Raw genomic sequence first — 22,116 nt, 5'->3', positions numbered from 1 at the left:
TAATGACAACAAGCCACAACACAACCTGAAGACAGTGGGCCACCACAAGCAGGCGGCGGCCGACCACAGGGCCGTGGAGAACACCTGCAAATTTATGCACAAAATGGTGAGTTGTAGGGGAGTGGGAGAGGGGAGCGAGGACGGCCTGTAAATCGGACGAGAGGAAAGGGGGCTGTGGAACTTGGAGGGGAGAGAGGGTGGCGTGGTACTCGGAGGGGACAGAGGAACACAGTGACGGGGGGGGGGGGGGGCATAATCTTGCTAGCGCCCATTTCATTTCATACAGAAACGGGCCTTTTTACTAGTTATTTTGTATACCTCTATCATGTCTCCCCTCAGCCATCTCTTCTCCAAGCTGAAAAGCCCTAGTCTCCTTAGTCTTTCTTCATAGGGAAGTCGTCCCATCCCCGCTATCATTTTAGTCACCCTTTGCTGCATCTTTTCCAATTCTACTATATCTTTCTTGAGATGCGGCGACCAGAATTGAACACAATACTCAAGGTGCAGTCGCACCATGGAGCGATACAACGGCATTATAACATCCTCACACCTGTTTTCCATATCTATCCTAATAATACCCAACATTCTATTCGCTTTCCTAGCCGCAGCAGCACACTGAGCAAAAGGTTTCAGCGTATTATCGACGACGACACCCAAATCCCTTTCTTGGTCCGTAACTCCTAACGTGGAAACTTGCATGACGTAGCTATAATTCGGGTTCTTTTTTCCCACATGCATCACCTTGCACTTGCTCACATTAAACGTCATCTGCCATTTAGCCGCCCAGTCTCCCAGTCTTGTAAGGTCCTCTTGTAATTTTTCACAATCCTGTCACGATTTAACAACTTTGAATAACTTTGTGTCATCAGCAAATTAAAATTACCTCGCTAGTTACTCCCATCTCTAAATCATTTATAAATATATTAAAAAGCAGCAGTCCTTTGTTAACTTTGTGTTGTCTATTGATTCCCTCTTCAGTTTCCATGTCCCCTCTTCCCCTTCCACTTCCCCTTCACACATAATACTTTTTTATCTTGTTATTGGTTGGTTTATGGTCTGGATATACTGCCCTTTTATGACAACACAGCAAGGCAGTGTATAAGCTTATAAAGTGTAAAGGAAAATAACTCCATTATTCAATAGAAAGGAAATAGCAGATGCAGTCATTCAAAAACACACACACAAAAAAGAACCACATTCATTCACTAAAACTAACAAATTTAACAGGCAGAATTATTGGTCAACACAGAAGTTGCAAATAGTAAACAAGATAATCATACAAAATACAAATTTTAGTAATACAATTCTGTGTGTTGACCGTACATGTTCTGTAACAAAAAGAACAATACCCAACCCTCCCACAAACCAAAACCCCCTCACGTTTGCCCCAAAATAACTCTCTCCAACAATGAAGAATATGCCACAACCCCTTCCCCTAGCATTAATAGTCCCATTGCACCATTTTTGACCAAATCATAGCTGTACAAATGAAAATGAATCATATAATGGAGAATCCTTCCATGACTGATCAAAATGATTGCGAGAATAGAACATAAATATAAATAAAACCCAAAACTCACTAACCCCATATTATCTTGTACAAGATACACTGTAATAATCATGAACTGGGGGAATACTCCCAGAGAAATGTTCAAAAGTCATTTACATTTATCTGTTCAAAATCCTACTATATGCAAAATGAGACAAAGTATTCCAAAGTGATCATGCCCCATTGACCCCACTAGGACCACCAGGACTATCAGGTAGGCCTAGGGGGGGACCCATCATAGACAGCAGGGAGGTTGGGGATTGGGTGAATGTTCAGTGAGGGGGGTGGAGGGTCTGCATGACGATGCCCTTGGGGGAGAAGGAGGGGGCATTTTTCCAGGGCCAGGAGGGGGATCGGGGGACTTAAATTAGGCAGGCCCTGCATAACTGTCTTATGTGGGCCCCGGCTAAATATTTGCCGAGACTCTCATAAACCCCGGCACCCCTGATATTCAGTGCCAGCACCTGGATGTGGCCCGGCACTGAATAGTCAGGGCTAATCTAGCAGGCAACAGTCAGCGTTTAAAAAAAAAAATGCTGATCACCGCCAACTCAGTATTGGCTGGAAAGTACCTTGATTTATCATTTTCTTTCTACGAGAGGTATAAGCAATGATCTTTGCTGCAATACCGCTTGTGCCAAATCCCAAAATAGCATGGGATCTGACTAGTAGTATTCGGTGTAAATATTGAAGCAATAATGACACGATGCTTCAAACTAGATTCATTAATTTAAACATATAACTCAGTAATGTGCTTCTTATAGGACTTTTGAACCTGAAGTATTGATGATTTAGATTTTAAATCTGTTGTTAATGATTATATGTTTATGCATTTTCCCCGTGATTCTATATAAGGTGCTGTTGAGTAACAAGCCAATCAGTGATAATTGGCCGATAACCAATTATCATCGCTAATTGGCAATAGTTAGAAATTATGTGCACTTTTTAGGAATATTCTAAAAAGAGGTGCGCACAAATCCCAACTGAATTTTGTGAGCGTTACTCAAATTTATGCATGTTGTTGTAGAGTTTGGTGGAATGTGCCTATATTTAGGTGCAGGTATTTACACTAGATATTCAGTGGTGTAAATGGCATGATTTATAGAATAGCGCTAAGTACTTTTTGTGGACATGCCTAGATTCTACATGCCATTTACAGAATCTAGTCGTCTTGTGTGTTGAGGTGATAAGAATAGTTTTGTAGTCCATCTTGAACTAATGATGGTAAAATGGAACATAAATTATCTGTATTAAATAAAATAAATTAGAATATCAACGCTTATTTTTACAAGAAAAAAAAAAGACATAAAAAATAAGAATCAAGAAAAAAAACCTACATTGCTATGGCCAAACCATTTTATTATCCCATGTTTTTCTCTATCCTTCTGCCAGTCCTAGGAGTAACACCGACAGAACAGTAAAGCAAATTTTGGCTTTAAATTATTTTTATTTATTTATTTATTTTGTTATATTTGTATCCCACCTCTTCCCACCTATTTGCAGGCTCAATGTGGCTTACATAGCGCCGGAGAGGTGTTTACAGGCTCCTGGGTAAAACAGTTACAAAGTTATGTTGTGGTAGAAAAGGAACCTGTGATGTAGCCACATAAAAGATTCGTTTAGCTGAGGAGTTACCATCTTTAGTCAAGTTGTGTCGCAGGAATCAGTCATTTATGTTGGGTCAGAAGGCTATGTCTTTTTGAACAGATGAGTTTTTAGTGATTTTCTGAAGTGTCGTTGGTCGTTCGTGGTTTTTAAGGCCCTTGGCAGTTAGTTCCACAGTTGTGCGCTGAAGTAGGAGAAACTGGCTGCGTAGGTCGATTTATATTTGAGTCCTTTGCAACTTGGACAGTGTAGATTTAGGTATGTACATGTTGATTCGGATGTGTTCATGATCCATGTTAATTTAAACAAGCGGCAATATAATTGTTGATGTTTATATAATTCTTTCTAGTAAGTATCTCATTTGTTAATTTTTCAGGTATTGCTTCTGAATTTGGTGTTCGTGGGTTTCCAACAATAAAGCTGTAAGTACTAAGGTCTTTTATTTAATATTAATAAATATATTTTCATCATGTGTATGCCTTTTTTTTTTTCTGGGCCAGTGTAGCTCAGTTTATGAGAAGTATAGGAATTTTCTTAATATTGTAATAAACTTTACACTTCTTACTATGATGGGCAGAAAAGACAGTTTTGCCTCTATACCTTCAGTCCGAATCTCCTCATGCTCTGCCTCCGAGATACCCATTGTCCTATAGACTCTCACAGTGTAGCTCACATTGAGTGGTGGGACTATTGGAAAAGCAGTGAGTGGATTTGACATAAAGAAAAGAAGCTGTGCATTGTAAGATATAAACCTCAAAGAATCAAAATAGGCATTTGAACCTCAAACCGTGACTTTAAGAATGTTTTGAGGAGTTAGACATTTATTCCTTCTTGAGTATTTTTGATTACAATCATTATTGTTTACCCATTTGGACTACTACTACTACTATTTAGCATTTCTATAGCGCTACAAGGCGTACGCAGCGCTGTACAAACATAGAAGAAAGACAGTCCCTGCTAAACAGCTTACAATCTAATAGACAGCTGTGCTACTGTTTCATATGAGTTACATACAGACATGCAACTGCCTGGAATTACTTGTTTAGAGTTTGGACAGATAAGCGATGCACTGAAGGCAAAAAACCCACTAGGGTTCATATAGACTCCCCTCCCCCCCATTCAGAGGGATCTGTGGTGGATAGGAATGAAAAAGCCTGTCACATGACCAGGGATTTGTCCTTCTAACTGACTGAATTGAGAGAGAAGAGAATTCTCATTGCCAATGTGCCTTGGTAGGTACAAAGAAAGAGAAACGTAAGGGAACAAAATACACAAAATGCTCACCGAGAGAAAAAGACAGAGACTGAGTGAGTCCACATTTACAGACTATAAAAGTAATCCATTACCCCTGCTCAGCTGCTGGCTCTGTAGGCCACGCAGCCAGAATGCTCTACCACAGTGTCTCCCAAGTCCAGTCAGGTTTTCAGGCTGTCCACAATGAATACGCATGGACTTCATTTGCATACTACTGTAATATCATTTATAATGGTTGCTCGCGTTCAGTTCTGAGGAAATTGTAAACACTACAAAACATAGCAGCTTGCTTGATATATTTGGCAAAGAAATATGATAGGGCTTCTCGTATTACTTCTAAAATTATACTGGCTTCCTATATGAGAAAATGGGCTTTTAAAACTATGTAATATGATTTTTAACATATTTCTTGCTCATGTACCACTCTACATGTTTCAATTGTTTCTTCCATTGCTAGATAACTCAAGGTAGAGCCTCTTAATCTCTATAAACTATTTTCCTGCTACTAAAGAGATTAGGTATAACAAATTATTAGAACAGGAGTGGCCTAGTGGTTAGAGAGGGACTGTCTTTCTTCTATTTTTGTGCAGCGCGGCGTACGCCTTGTAGCGCTATAAAAATGCTAAATAGTAGTAGTAGTTAGAGCACTGGTCTTGACATCTAGAGGTGGTTGGTTCAAATACCAGTGCTGCTTCTTATGATCCATTGCCTCAGGTACTAACTTAGATTGTGAGCTCTCCAGGGACAGAGAAATACCCAGTGTACCTGAACGTAACTCACCTTGAGTTGCTACTGAAAAAGTGTGAGCAAAATACAAATCTATATTAATAATTCTCATCTTCAATTCTGAAGCTCACAGTGTGGCAGGGAAACACTGAAGCCCTGTACTGTTGTAGCCTGTCAGCCACCACTCACTCTCAATCATACACCCGCCCTCAGCCACGCCCCTTCCGGACATAATTCGCTAACTGAACGTTCTATTCAGGCCCCAAGCTCCAGCCACTTCCGTCAAGGGTTCGTTAGTTCGTGGTGGTGAAGCCTCTCCACTCACCATGTCTGTCTGTCATGCCCTCGCGTCGAACGTCATGACGTCGCGGGCGGAGCAATTTCGCGCAAACATGAACGACACGAACGCAACCGAAAGGGACTGTTTCCCTACTCCTCCCCCTGCCTCACAATCGCCTGCCACTGTGCCGACGAAACAAATGGCGCCCAACACCAGCCTTCCAAAGTGCGAGGAAACGCGATGTCAGACCCCAGAGGAGGAGCGGAGTGGTTTCAGCGCGCGCCTGCTACTCGCAGAAAAGGCATTTTACCACCATCGCCCTGGGGAACCGGCTCCGACCAATCTGCTGAACATTCTCCTGAGTCAGGCAAGAGGCGGCGTTGACAGGGGCTGGCCTGTATATTTCAAATAACGCCGGCGCAAGCCTCTACGGGGAATGGAGGGTACATGAAAGAGGCAGTGCTGCGAGGTAAAACGAAATGTAATTACAAAAGAAAACGCGGGGAAGTCGGGTCTATATTTCTACCAATATCGCGTCCTCTTGCTTTTCCTCCTAATGATTACCATGCGCATGTTGGATGTTTTTAGCTGCCTGATGGGGCTGGGGGTTCTGTGTGCACAAAAGCTTTGTCCTGGGACGGGTCCTCTGTACAGGGCTAAAAAAAAATCACTGTTGCAGCCTAACACTCTGCCCCTCCTCCCTCTTACATTCACACACACACACACACACACACACACACACACACACACACACAATCTCTAAAACACAGACACTCGCACCCACCCTCCCACTTACACCAACCTCTCTCACTTTCACAAACACACACAGACAAACTCTCTCTGTGACAAACAAAAGAACAATTAAATACAGAAGTGGGGGTGAGGTTCTACAATACAAATGCTCAACCACTAATAAAAAAAACCACCCTTGCAGCCTGCCACGCTCTCTCAAAACTTTAACAAAAAAAGCATCTTTGCCTTTTTTTTAAATCACAAAAACAAACAAAAAAAAACATGCTAGCGCCCCTTTCATTTATTTCGGAAACGGGCCTTTTTTACTAGTAAATACATAAAATCAAAATTCCAGATGGCTAAAATCTTCTTACCACTCTTAAGGTTGTGTAGGAATTTTATTTGATCTTTTGAAGACATCTGAAAACAATTTTACTTTGGGAAGTTTTTAATTATAATTGGCATTTCTGGTGGGATCACTTTAGTATGTTGGCATTGTAGTTCCTAGTAATGACTAGCTTCTATGTGTTATCTACAGTGAACTTCATATGTATTTATTAGTATACATGCTTTATTATTCTATTGTATTTTACTTTATTTTTGGTTATTTCCTTTATTCGGTGTGGTTTCTGTTCTTGTATTTCTGGAAAGAAAAGGGTAAAAGGTGAAAAGATGGTTCTTCTTTATTAAAAACAAAACAAAAAAACATACTATATTTTGTTACCTGCTTGTATCTGTTTTTTTTTTTTGTTGTTGTTACATTTGTTCCCCACGCTTTCCCACTCATGGCAGGCTCAATGTGGCTTACATGGGGCAATGGAGGGTTAAGTGACTTGCCCAGAGTCACAAGGAGCTGCCTGTGCCTGAAGTGGGAATCGAACTCAGTTCCCCAGGGCCAAAGTCCACCACCCTAACCACTAGGCCACTCCTCTACTCTTGTTTGTTTTCCCTATTTAAGATATCCCTTAACCAAAACAGGTAACACTGCCTGGCCTCACTGTATCTTCTTGGGGGTATTTTTATAAGAAGCTGCCTAATTGTAGATGGCAGGGACGTGATAAATGCAGTATTCTAGTTTATTTGTGCATATAAATGGCCTCATTGAGTGCCAACTAGCAAAATTTACACACCATGATTTGATGATGCAAACTTTGCTGGTGTGCAAGCATATTTTTGGTCAGTGCATGGGTGGTACACATGTAGAATTTTATTGTATCTTAGTTTGCTGTCTATAAATGTTTTTTTTGTTTGGTGGAACAAGACTTTTTCTTTCTTTTTCTTCCTGCTTTTGTACTTACCTACCTTGCCAGGATTTATCTGGAGACTAGTGATATTCAGTGCTGATATTTGGATAGCTGATTTATTTAAAACGGAAAAAAAAGCTATGCAAAGCTATTCAAATTCATATCCAGATAATGCCACTGCAGAGTTCAATTATTGCCACAATAGTTATCATAGGACAGACTCCCTGTAACATCTGATATTCTTACACCCAAACCACCAGGGTGTGTTCTTGTGTAGAGAGAGGTTTATAAAACTCCCAAATTTAAAAGAAAAAAAGTGATTTGATAATCTTATTCATTTGTTTGAAGGTTAAAAGGAGATTTGGCTTACAATTACAGAGGACCTAGGACTAAAGATGACATTGTGGAATTTGCCAATCGAGTAGCAGGGTAAGTGTTCTTTGTTTAATTCAGCATCTGAAATGTGCTTAACACCTTAGGTTAAATGTAAGCAATGGTTTAAAAATGAGGCCACTGTAAAAGGATATTCAGGGGCCTTTGTAAAAGGAACCCTGAATATACAGGAGTTGAAAAGTCAGATTATGCAGATCTCTCTCATCATATTTTAATTGTGTGGTAATCTTGAAAACCTGACTAGCTAAGTGTCTTCTGAGAGTGTGTTGTGAGGGTTTGTTTTTTTTTAATTATTTTTATTTTTTATGGCAGATGTAAATGTCTTTTTGGATGAAGATTATATTCATTAGGATTTAAATAAGCTAGTGTGTTTCTAGAATAAATTTTCATTTCTATCTCTAGATCCTTCTAATTATTAATCTGTGTTTTTTGCTATTATTGAGTGACGAAGGTGGTGAATGGACAATTTGAGGATTTTTTGGGGGAGATTAACAAGGTCTTAGATGTGCACCAACATGAGTTTAGGAGGGGACATTGTACAGAGAACTGCTGCTGCCTAGTGTTGGTTGTTTTTGATGCGAGTTTGATGCTGGTGTGTCCTATTTGCTGTAGCTGCTGGATGTGATGCAGCCTTTGACACAATGGTCCCTGTTTACTATGCTGCTCTGTAGGTACGCTAACTTTTTAGCGTGTGCTAATGCAAGAAACACCCATACACTGTTATTTAGTTATTACATTTGTACCCCGTGCTTTCCCACTCAAAGCAGGTTCAGTGTGGCTTACATAATAATATGGATTACATTGATAGAGAAGAAATAGGTTAATTTAGCAGAATAATAAAAGAGATAGGTAGGTAAAGATGGGGAAAGGTGAAGGGAGTAGGAGAGGTTATGAGCAGGTGGTAGATGAGGATTGGAGGAGGGGTAGAGGGGAGCGGGAGGGGGATTGGACCAGGGAAAAGTATAGGGAAATTAGGTGGGATATGTAGTCTGAATCATTGTCGTTGTCTTCTGGATATGTGTTAGGTAGAAGGGATCCTAGGATTAGATTGGTTCATTTGGGTAGGCTTGCTTGAGAACGTCTAGTGTTAGTGCATGCTAAAAAGTTAGACTATATAGGGGCTCATTTTCAAAGCACTTAGCCTTCCAAAGTTCCATAGAAACCTATGGAACTTTGGAAGGCTAAGTGCTTTGAAAATATGCTATGTGATTTTAGGATGGTGCCCATGTTCTTGTGATCGTTGTCCTTGAATTATTGCAGTTTGGTTTTGATTGGATCATTTTCCTCTTTAAAAGCCCTCTAGGCTGTTCAAAATGCAGATGTCTGGTGTTTGGATCACCTTATAACTAGCCTGTGGGCTCTTCACTGGTTCCCAGTAGTTTTTTTTTTTTTGTTAGTGCAGATGCACAAATGTCATTCTCCTTTGGTCCTGTGTTCAGGAATTCTCATGCAGACAATATTAGACTGAAAAGTGCTTTATTATATTATTGAATCTAATGAATGCCTACTTGTTTGTATGGCCTCTGATGCGCCTTAGGCCCTATTGTTTGGGGGAATTTCAGCAGATGAATGTAGTATGTTTTGTTGTCTAATCAAGCAGAGACTGTCTCTTCATGCTCAAGTGTACAGCGCTGCGTAAGTCTAGTAGAGCTATAGAAATGATAAGTAGTAGTGTTGCTATATGGTATGTATGTGGTTCTTGTGATGTGATATGATGATCGGAGTGCTAATGTGTTGCCTTTTATTTCAAGTGGTTTGTATATTGTTGCCTCCTACTAGTAGGTAGGTTGGAATTGACTGCTCCCAGTCAGAGACAGGATTCTCCTTGTACTTCAGTTCTATGAAAACACTTTTAGAAATGTACTCCACCAGATAAAAGGGATGGCTAGGTTTAATTCATCAGTCATTATAACTTCTCTGAATTGAACAATAGCAACATTGAACAGTAGATGATAGTTTTCTACATTAATATCCTAATGGCCTGGCCCTGCACTGGCACTCAGTTTTGTTCCACTAAAATGTAACCCAGCTCAACCCAAATTACTCTTCTGTTTTTAAATGCAGAAACGAAAATGCAGAAAAGAAAAATTTTACATTGTTCCTGCCCCAGAGGGCTGACGCAATACTTAATTTTAAGCAAGCAATTCAGTTTCAGCAAATCAGCTACAGTCTCTTATGAATTTCCTGTGGTCGGCCTTCATGTCTTTCTCTTAGTCCAAATCTCATTGCTTTATGCCAAGCTTTTAGAAGTATACTCTGGTGTACTTATAAAAACAACAGAAATTACTTGTGCAAAAAAGTAATCAACTTACAGCCTCCAAATGCACACAATAAATAAGTTAGTTGAAAACTATTTTTAGTATAGGGAGACCTCACAAGGAGCAAGAGCAATTATGCTTCCTTCAAGCGGGTCAGTTCTCCATCATTGGTCTAAAAAAAAAACTCCCATAACTTTAAACTTTCATTTATTCAATTTTTTGTTATATTCTTAATTCTTCACAGATTTTTTTTCTTTTTTTTTTTTACTTAAAAATATTGCACATTTCAACAATAGCATGGCATCAAAGCACTTATTTTTCACTCCAGATGACGCATCCCTTTCACTTCATTAAGCTCCTTCAAGGGAATATGCTGATGCACTTTATAATCAAGCACTTTGGCGCTTTTCATCCTTCAAACAATTCAACATGCATTTTATAAATACATTCTCAGCTTCAACTTTTATATTCAATCAATCTGTCATGGAGCACTTACTGATAGTGTTCATTTTCACGTCAAAATGGTGCTGTGACGTCAGATGCCAAAGAGATGTTCTTTCTCTCTCTCTCTTTTATATATATATATATATATATATATATATATATATATATATATATATAGGTATATATATAGGTTCAAATAGAAGTGATATAGATAGATATAGATATATATATATCTATATCACTTCTATTTGAACCTAAACCAATCAACTCAGTCTTCCTATGATTCAATGTGTACAAAACAATTATGATTCAATTTTAATTTAAAAAAATGTCCAATTAACAACAGCATTCAAGCCATAAGGCTCTAAGGTGTTCAGTGTGAAAGTCCACCAACTCTCTTGTTGTAGTTTAATGTTCTGATCTCCCCCATGTTTATGTGTAATGACTTTATCAATAACAATCATTTCAGATCTTTAAAATTGTTATCTCCCCTCACAATACATCACCAAAGGTTCTTTCATATTTTTCCTTTTTAAATTTGATTTATGCTCTGACATGCAAAGTTTGAATGCTCTGGTAATCATACTGGCATATAATTTTATCACATGAACACTGAACAATGAAGATCACATGATCTGATTTATAGGTAATGCAGTGCCTTTGATGATCCTTTCCATCTCATGGATTACAAACGATTTTGAGTGCAAAGTGTTGTCGCATATATTGCAGGTACTGCTTCTATAGTAACCCTTCAATTTTTCTTGCATTCTTTGTACTTTCTCCGGTAAAATCTGCCGCACTTAATTTCTCCTTCAAAATTTCTCCTTCAAATTCACTCCCTGTGAAAACACTATAATTTCTCCTTTAAATTCACTCCCTGTGAAAACACTATTCTCAATTCACTATCCTGGAAGCAAGGATGTACTTGAACTACGTCCCATCTGTTCCTGATAATATCTGCTACCTGTGGGCCGGCAGCTGAATATTTTAATACACATACCTGTGTTTTCTGAAGTTCTTCATCGTTTCTTTTGGAATTTAATAAAAAAATCCCTGTTTATATTTTGCTCTTTCATACACGTTTTTGAGAATCTTCTTCAATTAACCTCTTTTGGCCTAATTTCTTCTTCAACTCGTGGCCTTGCTTTTTGAAATCCATAAGATCTGAACAATTAGATCTTATTCTTAACATCTGCAAAAAACGATAAACTATTTTTTAGATGTCTTGGATGACAGTTTGAATGTAGCAAGAAAGTGTTTCTATCGATTTTAAAAAAATGTTTTTGTTGCTAAGCCTTCTTTTACAGACAGTGAGATCTAAAAACTGAATTTCAGAGTCTGAATGTTTCTCTACAAATTGTATATTTTCGTCACATTTATTAAGCCATTTCACAAAATGTTGTAACTCCTCTGCAGTGCCTTGCCAAAACATGAATACATTTATATAACTCCACCACTGATGTATCTTTTAATGAAAAGGTGAAAAATATACTCCTTCTTTTTCAAAATGCACCATAGACAGGTTTGCAGTAGTTGGTGCAAATGTTGCTTCCATAGCAGCACCACTTTTTTTGCAAATAAAATTTATCATCAAACAAAAAGTTCTGTTTTATAACTAACCCAACTAACTGGAGTAGAAAATCTGTTGGTACAGCATGTGGTCTAGTTCTTTTCTTTAGTACTTCCTTAATCACTGCCATTGCTGCATCTTGCAATTGCAACGTACAGTATATAGTGAAGAGGCATTCTCCGAGGACAAGCAGGCTGCTTGTTCTCACTGATGGGTGACGTCCACGGCAGCCCCTCCAATCGGAAACTTCACTAGCAAAGTCCTTTGCTAGCCCTCGCGCGCACCGCGCATGTGCGGCCGTCTTCCCGCCCGAAACCGGCTCGAGCCGGCCAGTCTTCTTTTGTCCGCACTCGGTACGGTCGTGTTTCGCCGTGTCGGGCCCCGGAAAGTTGACCTCGCGCGTCCAAATTGTTTTTTGAGCGTGTTTTTTCTTCGGAAAAGCTTTTTCTAAAGTCGGGAAGTGCTCCGGAAACCCTCCACCGGGTTTCGTGTCAATCCTCCCCGTACTTCCAGCTTTTTGCCCCGGTAAGTTTTCTTTCGTCGTCGGGGTAGGCCTCTTTTTGGCCTCGGTCGAGATTTTTCTCCCTCTAAATTTTGGTGCTTCAATTTTCGCCATTTCGGCTTTTGATTTCGCCGGCGTGATTTTTCCGCCCATGACATCGAAGCCTTCCAGCGGCTTCAAGAAGTGCACCCAGTGCGCCCGGGTTATCTCGCTCACTGATCGACACTCGTCGTGTCTTCAGTGTCTGGGGGCCGAGCACCGCCCTCAGAACTGCAGTCTGTGTTCCCTGCTTCAAAGGCGGACTCAGGTAGCGAGACTAGCCCAGTGGAACGTGTTGTTCTCGGGCTCTTCGTCGGCATCGGCACCGGGATCTTCGAGTGCATCGACGTCGTCAGCGTCCAGACCATCTTCCTCGGCCGCCCTTGCATCGAGCGCATCGAGGCATCGGGCCTCTGTATCGGCGCCGAGACATCGGATAGCTGCATCGACGTCGGTGGTACCAGGACCTCGTCTGCTGATGTCGTCGGACGGTGGTGCATCGGGTGGAGTGCAGGTGAGGGCTGTCCATTCCCCTGCTGGTGGCGGTGAGCCCTTGGGTGGGTCTCCTCCTACCCTGAGGGTTCCTGCGGTACAGCCCCCCCGAGATCGACCCTCTTCGGTCTCGGCCCCGAGGAAGCGACGGGTGGATTCGACGTCCTCCTCGTCGGTGCCGGGGAGCTCCGGTGACATGCTTCGGAAGAAGTCGAAGAAGCATCGACACCGGTCCCCTCCCCGCGTCGGCACCGAGAGCTCTGGGTCGCCGAGGGAGTCGGCACCCAGCAGGCATCGGCACCGAGAGGACCGCTCACCCTCTGTTCAGGAGGTGTCGATGCGCTCCGCTCTGGACAGCCCGGAACAGCCTCCACGCCCGGAACAGGTACTGACGTCGACGCCTGCATCGACCTCCATGCCTTTCTCTGCAGCCGCTCTGAACGAGAGCCTCCGGGCCGTTCTCCCAGAGATTCTGGGGGAGCTGTTGCGCCCTACCCCTCCGGTACCGGCGGTGCTTGCGCCTCCGGTACCGTCGAGCGTGGCGCCGGCTGGCCCATCGCCCGGGGTGAGGTCCCCGACGTCAGTACCGCGTGCGGTGCCGACTGCGGCCACCTCCCAGGAGGGCTCCCCGACTACGTCGGCGGAGGGAGCTTCGCCGATGCGGGCGAGGGAGTCTACCTCTCGACGCCCCCATCGTGGACGTGGCTCCACGGAGTCGAGCCGGGCCCGGTTGCAGACGCAGGTCCGTGAACTTGTGTCTGACACCGAGGGTGAGGCCTCGTGGGAAGAAGAAGAAGATCCCAGATATTTCTCTGACGAGGAGTCTGAGGGTCTTCCTTCTGATCCCACTCCCTCTCCTGAAAGACAGCTTTCTCCTCCTGAGAGTCTGTCTTTTGCTTCCTTTGTCCGGGAGATGTCTACGGCCATCCCCTTCCCGGTGGTTGTGGAGGACGAGCCCAGGGCTGAAATGTTTGAGCTCCTGGACTATCCTTCTCCACCTAAGGAAGCGTCCACTGTTCCCTTGCATCATGTCCTAAAAAAGACATTGCTTGCGAACTGGACGAAACCTCTAACTAATCCCCACATCCCCAAGAAGATCGAGTCCCAGTACCGGATCCATGGGGACCCAGAGCTGATGCGCACCCAGTTGCCTCACGACTCTGGAGTTGTGGATCTGGCCCTAAAGAAGGCTAAGAGTTCTAGAGAGCATGCTTCGGCGCCCCCGGGCAAAGACTCTAGAACCTTAGACTCCTTTGGGAGGAAGGCCTACCATTCCTCTATGCTCGTGTCCAAGATCCAGTCTTACCAGCTCTACACGAGCATCCACATGCGGAACAATGTGCGGCAGTTGGCGGGCTTGGTTGATGCTCTTCCCCCTGAGCAAGCCAAGCCTTTTCAGGAGGTGGTCAGGCAGCTGAAGGCGTGCAGAAAATTCCTGGCCAGAGGAGTTTATGACACTTTTGATGTTGCGTCCAGGGCCGCTGCTCAAGGTGTGGTGATGCGCAGGCTCTCATGGCTGCGTGCCGCCGACCTGGAGAATAGAATCCAGCAGCGGATTGCGGACTCGCCTTGCCGTGCGGATAACATTTTTGGCGAAAAAGTCGAACAGGTGGTAGAGTCTCTCCACCAGCGGGACACCGCATTCGACAAATTCGCCCGCCGGCAGCCTTCAGCTTCTACCTCTACAGGTAGACGATTTTTCGGGGGAAGGAAGACTGTTCCCTATACTTCTGGCAAGCGTAGGTACAATCCTCCTTCCCGACAGCCTGCGGCCCAGGCTAAGCCCCAGCGCGCTCGCTCTCGTCAGCAGCGTGCGCCTCAGCAAGGCCCCGCGGCTCCCCAGCAAAAGCAAGGGGCGAGCTTTTGACTGGCTCCAGCAGAGCATAGCCGACATCCAAGTGTCAGTGCCGGGCGACCTGCCAGTCGGAGGGAGGTTGAAAGCTTTTCACCAAAGGTGGCCTCTCATAACCTCCGATCTGTGGGTTCTCCAAATAGTCCGGCAAGGATACACCCTCAATTTGGCCTCAAAACCTCCAAATTGTCCACCGGGAGCTCAGTCTTACAGCTTCCAGCACAAGCAGGTACTTGCAGAGGAACTCTCCGCCCTTCTCAGCGCCAATGCGGTCGAGCCCGTGCCATCCGGGCAAGAAGGGCTGGGATTCTATTCCAGGTACTTCCTTGTGGAAAAGAAAACAGGGGGGATGCGTCCCATCCTAGACCTAAGGGCCCTGAACAAGTATCTCGTAAAAGAAAAGTTCAGGATGCTTTCCCTGGGCACCCTTCTCCCCATGATTCAGCAAAACGATTGGCTATGCTCTCTGGACTTGAAGGATGCCTATACACACATCCCGATACTGCCAGCTCACAGACAGTATCTGCGATTTCAGCTGGGCACACGCCACTTCCAGTACTGTGTGCTACCCTTTGGGCTCGCCTCTGCACCCAGGGTGTTCACAAAGTGCCTAGCTGTGGTAGCAGCGGCGCTTCGCAGGCTGGGGGTGCACGTGTTCCCATATCTCGACGATTGGCTGGTGAAGAACACATCCGAGGCAGGAGCCCTGCAGTCCATGCAGATGACTATTCGCCTCCTGGAGCTACTGGGGTTTGTGATAAATTACCCAAAGTCCCATCTTCTCCCAGTGCAGAAACTCGAATTCATCGGAGCCCTGCTGGATTCTCGGACGGCTCGCGCCTATCTCCCAGAGACGAGAGCCAACAACTTGTTGTCCCTCGTCTCGCGGGTGCGAGCGTCCCAGCAGATCACAGCTCGGCAGATGTTGAGATTGCTGGGCCACATGGCCTCCACAGTTCATGTGACTCCCATGGCCCGCCTTCACATGAGATCTGCTCAATGGACCCTAGCCTTCCAGTGGTATCAGGCCGCTGGGGGTCTAGAGGACGTGATCCACCTGTCCACGAGTTTTCTCGAATCCCTGTTTTGGTGGACGATTTGCTCCAATTTGACTCGGGGACGTCCCTTCCAAATTCCTCAGCCACAAAAAGTGCTGACCACGGATGCGTCTCTCCTGGGATGGGGAGCTCATGTCGATGGGCTTCATACCCAAGGAAGTTGGTCCCTCCAAGAACGCGATCTACAGATCAATCTTCTGGAGTTGCGAGCGATCTGGAACGCTCTGAAGGCTTTCAGAGATCGGCTGTCCCACCAAATTATCCAAATTCAGACAGACAATCAGGTTGCCATGTACTATGTCAACAAGCAGGGGGGCACCGGATCTCGCCCCCTGTGTCAGGAAGCCGTCAGCATGTGGCTCTGGGCTCGCCGTCAGGGCATGGTGCTCCAAGCCACATATCTGGCAGGCGTAAACAACAGTCTGGCCGACAGGTTGAGCAGGATTATGCAACCTCACGAGTGGTCGCTCAATTCCCGTGTGGTGCGACAGATCTTCCAGGCGTGGGGCACCCCCCTGGTGGATCTCTTCGCATCTCAAGTGAACCACAAGGTCCCTCAGTTCTGTTCCAGGCTTCAGGCCCACGGCAGACTGGCGTCGGATGCCTTCCTCCTGGATTGGGGGGAAGGTCTGCTGTATGCTTATCCTCCCATACCTCTGGTGGGGAAGACTTTGTTGAAACTCAAGCAAGACCGAGGCACCATGATTCTGATTGCTCCCTTTTGGCCGCGTCAGATCTGGTTCCCTCTTCTTCTGGAGTTATCCTCCGAAGAACCGTGGAGATTGGAGTGTTTTCCGACCCTCATCACGCAGGACGACGGGGCTCTTCTGCATCCCAACCTCCAGTCCCTGGCTCTCACGGCCTGGATGTTGAGGGCGTAGACTTTGCCTCTTTGGGTCTGCCAGAGGGTGTCTCCTGCATCTTGCTTGCTTCCAGGAAAGACTCCACTAAGAGAAGTTACTTCTTTCATTGGAGGAGGTTTGCCGTCTGGTGTGACAGCAAGGCCCTAGATCCTCGCTCTTGTCCTACACAGACCCTGCTTGAATACCTTCTGCACTTGTCTGAGTCTGGTCTCAAGACCAACTCCGTAAGGGTTCACCTTAGTGCAATCAGTGCATACCATTACCAAGTGGAAGGTAAGCCGATCTCAGGACAGCCTTTAGTTGTTCGCTTCATGAGAGGTTTGCTTTTGTCAAAGCCCCCTGTCAAGCCTCCTACAGTGTCATTGGATCTCAATGTCGTTCTCACCCAGCTGATGAAACCTCCTTTTGAGCCACTGAATTCCTGCCATCCGAAGTACTTGACCTGGAAGGTCATTTTCTTGGTGGCAGTTACTTCGGCTCGTAGAGTCAGCGAGCTTCAGGCCCTGGTAGCCCAGGCCCCTTACACCAAATTTCATCACAACAGAGTAGTCCTCCGCACTCACCCTAAGTTTCTGCCAAAGGTCGTGTCGGAGTTCCATCTGAACCAGTCAATTGTCTTGCCAACATTCTTTCCCCGTCCTCATTCCTGCCCTGCTGAACGTCAGCTGCACACATTGGACTGCAAGAGAGCATTGGCCTTCTACCTGGAGCGGACACAGCCCACCAGACAGTCCGCCCAATTGTTTGTTTCTTTTGACCCCAATAGGAGGGGAGTGGCTGTAGGGAAACGCACCATATCCAATTGGCTAGCAGATTGCATTTCCTTCACTTACGCCCAGGCGGGGCTGGCTCTTGAGGGTCATGTCACGGCTCATAATGTCAGAGCCATGGCTGCGTCGGTAGCCCACTTGAAGTCAGCCTCCATTGAAGAAATTTGCAAAGCTGCGACGTGGTCATCTGTCCACACATTCACATCTCATTACTGCCTGCAGCAGGATACCCGACGCGACAGTCGGTTCGGGCAGTCAGTTCTTCAGAACCTGTTTGGGCTTTAGGATCCAACTCCACCCCCCGAGGGCCCTGTTTGTTCTGTTCCAGGCTGCACTCTCAGTTAGTTGGTAAATTTTTTAGGTCAATCTCAGTTATGTCCTCGCCGTTGCGAGGTCCAATTGACCATGGTTGTTGTTTTGAGTGAGCCTGGGGGCTAGGGATACCCCATCAGTGAGAACAAGCAGCCTGCTTGTCCTCGGAGAAAGCGAATGCTACATACCTGTAGAAGGTATTCTCCGAGGACAGCAGGCTGATTGTTCTCACAAACCCGCCCGCCTCCCCTTTGGAGTTGTGTCTTCCCTTGAAGTGTATTGTCTTGCTACATACTGGACTGGCCGGCTCGAGCCGGTTTCGGGCGGGAAGACGGCCGCGCATGCGCGGTGCGCGCGGGCGCGCGAGGGCTAGCAAAGGACTTTGCTAGTGAAGTTTCCGATTGGAGGGGCTGCCGTGGACGTCACCCATCAGTGAGAACAATCAGCCTGCTGTCCTCGGAGAATACCTTCTACAGGTATGTAGCATTCGCTTCAAGGGTAACCAATAGAAACAGACCATCAACTAAATCAATTTGTGAAATCCAATTCAAAAAATGTGGGTGCCTCTAATAAAAGATTTGCACTTAATGACTTTGGGTTTTAAAAAGAAATCAACATATGTGAACAAGAGTTCCAATAAAGATTGTCTTGAAGATAAAATTGGTCTACCAGATGGATGTTCTAATCTCATGAATTTTCAGGACAAATCCAGTGGTTTCTGTACAAATAAAGTACAGAAACTACTGGATTCTTCCTTTTCAAAAATTTCTGATCTCTCCAGGTTAAGTAACCTTCCCAAACTCCTTTATCCATTATTTTTTGAATGATAGACTGCAAAGGTTTAGTTGGATTTAACGTTAATTTTTCATATGTTACACCATTGTTCAACTGTCTTTCGGCCTCTCTGATATAGTCGTCTTGATTTTTGCACCACTATTGCGCTCTTCCCTGTCAACTTTTTTTTATAACTATAGAACAATCCTCTTTCATTTGTTTCAAAGCAGGTTTTTCCTGTGCTGTAAGGTCATGTCTAAATTTCAAATTATTTTTCCTACAGTCCATTAAACTCTTTATATCTTTCAAGACCAACTGTTTGAATGTGCTCAATACTGGATCGAGGGGGACCAGTGAGTTTCCATGTTGAATTGGGATTGATAATAGTTCTATTGTAGAAATCTTGTTTCCCATTAAAAAAAAAAAAATCTTACTGCAATCTTTGCATAAATCTTTCAAAATGAACATGGAATTGGAATTCCTCAAATCCCACTGATGGAAAATTAGAAAAACCCTTGGTTAATACTGCTTGCTCAATCTAACTGAGAACGCGAGATGACAAATTAATCACCTCTGAGTCCCGGCTCCTGAGATCTTGTCCATGGTCTGTTATTCTGTGTTCCTCTTCCTCTTCTATTCCCTCTGCCTCTCTGGTTTCTGTACCCTAAAACCCCTTAGTTCATCTAGATGAACTGTCACTTGAAGAAGAATCATCCATGGCAACCTGTTTGTTCTCCTTATTACCATGATCTACATGTTTATGCACATTATATATCCAGGGATAAACTCGTTTATTTAAATAATCCTTCTCGTCTCTTTGAAAATTTTTCAATTTAGACTTCTTAATAGTATACTCTCTTTAAGTAACTGATGTTGTTTCTCAAACTCTTCTAAAATGATGCCCTGTAAGTTTTTTTTTTTTTTAATATTATTCAATTCCTTCTGAAGGACTTAAGTTCTTTCTCATATTCCAAATTTAATTGCTTTATGCCAAGCTTTTATAAGCACACTTTGATGTACTTATAAAAGCTCCTTTTAAACCTCTTGTCCCTCTGGGCCAATGGAAAAAGGAACAAGAGGAGGGATGTCACCACCTAATCCTTTACTTTCAGGAACCTCCCCATTACTTCTCGGGCAGCAACAAACAAAAAAAACTCAGTAGGCTAAATCCTGCCCTTCTTCCTCTGAAAGAAAAAAAATGGCTTAAAATTCAGCTCATGTTCTAACTTCTTGCTTCTTATAAATCAAAGTCCACATCTTCTCAAAATTTAAGAAGTATGAAACAATACCTTTCTGGTTCAAAACAGCCAAAACATATTAAAAGAATCCAGTTTATATTTTGTTAGCTGCTGCTTGCTTCTACAATTCAATGTTCATACCTTCTAAAACAGTTTCAGATAAGGGTTCAGTAGTGTGCACTGGCTTTTGGTCAGAGACAGCTTCCAGTTCCAATGGCTGTGGCTGCTCTTTTCTCTGCTTGCCCCAAGGAACGTTTGCAGTCCTCAGCATTAGCCCACTTGGTCCTTCAGCTCTTCCCATCCTGTCCTGAGAGATTCATGCCTCGTTGGTTCCTAGCCTTTCCACTACACTCCCCAGAGTGCCTAGCCTGCCTGCCTGCTTCTGGACTTCTCCTGTTGCAAGAATCAGAAATATGTGTCCAAGAAAATCCGCCAAGACGGAGAACTTGAACGTCCCACAAGAAACCACAAAAGTGCAAACAGAAAAGGGTGAGAGGTTGACCACGGACATCAAAGACTGGAAAAAATGGACTTAAAATCAAAAAAATCATTTATTGAGAAAAGGCTCGATACAAACGTGTTTCGGCTGCTAGGCCTGCATCAGGAGTCTACAAGTCATTTGAGCAGGGACCGTCCTTCTTTGTTTATTTTGTACAGCGCTGCGTAACCCTAGTAGCGCTCTAGAAATGTTAAGTAGTAGTAGTAGTAGTACAAGGAAATGTGTATAATATACATACATAATTAACAATGGATTAACATTAATTGTGTCACCAATCATGAGGACTCATGCAATAAAACGATGTAGTGAAAAGTGTATGGAATGTTTGACCATATTTTCATAAAGTTATAAAAGCATGCAGTAAAGCAATAAAACAGTATAAAGTATATCAATAGACAATGAAATTGTGTCTGAAATCTCTCAAATATATATACATATATGCATTAATTTCCTTGTAGATTCCTCATGCAGGCCTAGGGGCCGCAACACAACTTTTGTGTCGAGTCTTCTCTCAATAAACGATTTTTGGATTTTAAGTCCATTTTTTCCAGTCTTTGGTATACATAGGGGCATAATTGAACGTGAACGCCCATCTCCATGGGCGACTATTTTCGAAAATGGGTACGTGAAGGGGAGGACCAGACCGTAGTTTCGAAAAAAATGGGCGTCCATCTTTCGGTTCGAAAATACGGTTTGTACGGACCAAATATGCCATGGATTTAGTCGTTTGTGAGCTGGGCGTTTTTTTTTTTTTTTTTTAGCGATAATGGAAACTAAAAACGCCCAGCTCACAAATGTCCTAATCCAAGCCATTTGGTCGTGGGAGGGGCCAGGATTCGTAGTACACTGGCCCCCCTGACATGCCAGGACACCAACTGGGCACACTAGAGGCCAGTGCGGTGGACTTCAGAAACTGCTCCCACATGCATAGCTCCTTTACCATGGGTGCAGAGCCCCCAACCCCCTCCCCCAAAACCCACTACCCACAAATGTACAACACTACCATAGCTCTTAGGGGTGAAGGGGGCACGTACATGCGGGTACAATGGGCTTTGGAGGCCTCCCATTTACCCACACAAGTGTTACAGGTGTGGGGGGGGGATGGGCCTGGGTCCGCCTGCCTGAAGTGCACTGCGGTACCCACTAAAAGTGCTCCAGGGACCTGCATACAGGCAGGCCTCTAGGATTTGTTGTTGCTGTATAACCTTGGCACACCAGTTGACACCTGAAGACTAATCGCTGCAAAAACGTCCTTTATTGGAATAAGCACGTTTACTCACAGTTAACTGCAGATCAGAGGTTGTGCCCCACTGGCAACGAGTCTCCCTGGTACTGAGATTAGCAGTTGGTCAGAGCTGGCAGAATGCTGTACAGTGCCCTCTTTCAGCAACATTCAACGTAAGAACTAAGTGCTGTAACGTGGCTAACACATAAAAGGGATCTAAAACTGGCTTACAGAAATGGCCACTACCTCATGGACTACCGGAAACAAAACAGGGCACACTCTGACCCAGTAGGCAGGGGGAAAAGCACCATGGGAGTAGAGCCTATCACCTACCAACATCGTGAGCATTTAACACAAGCTAGTGGAATCACGGAGCCCAATACCCTACACCCACCACAATGCATTGCTGATGTGACTCTGCAGTGCACATAACAGAA

At 44.1% G+C, this 22,116-nt stretch overlaps 1 protein-coding gene across 1 annotated transcript in view; it reads left to right on the top strand.

Annotated features, from left to right (window-relative positions):
• TMX3 (thioredoxin related transmembrane protein 3) overlaps positions 1–22,116 on the top strand; it is a 214,564-nt gene that overhangs the window by 57,977 nt on the left and 134,471 nt on the right. Inside the window, exons 5-6 of the mRNA XM_030212643.1 lie at positions 3,531–3,576; positions 7,739–7,819. Of these exons, the coding sequence (XP_030068503.1) occupies positions 3,531–3,576; positions 7,739–7,819 (127 nt within the window). The remainder of the gene's footprint in view (positions 1–3,530; positions 3,577–7,738; positions 7,820–22,116) is intronic.

Source organism: Microcaecilia unicolor, chromosome 1, assembly GCF_901765095.1.
Source record: "Microcaecilia unicolor chromosome 1, aMicUni1.1, whole genome shotgun sequence".
Taxonomy (NCBI): Eukaryota; Metazoa; Chordata; class Amphibia; order Gymnophiona; family Siphonopidae; genus Microcaecilia; species Microcaecilia unicolor.
Note: the sequence above shows the minus strand (reverse complement) of the source record. Positions and strands in the feature narration are given on the sequence as shown.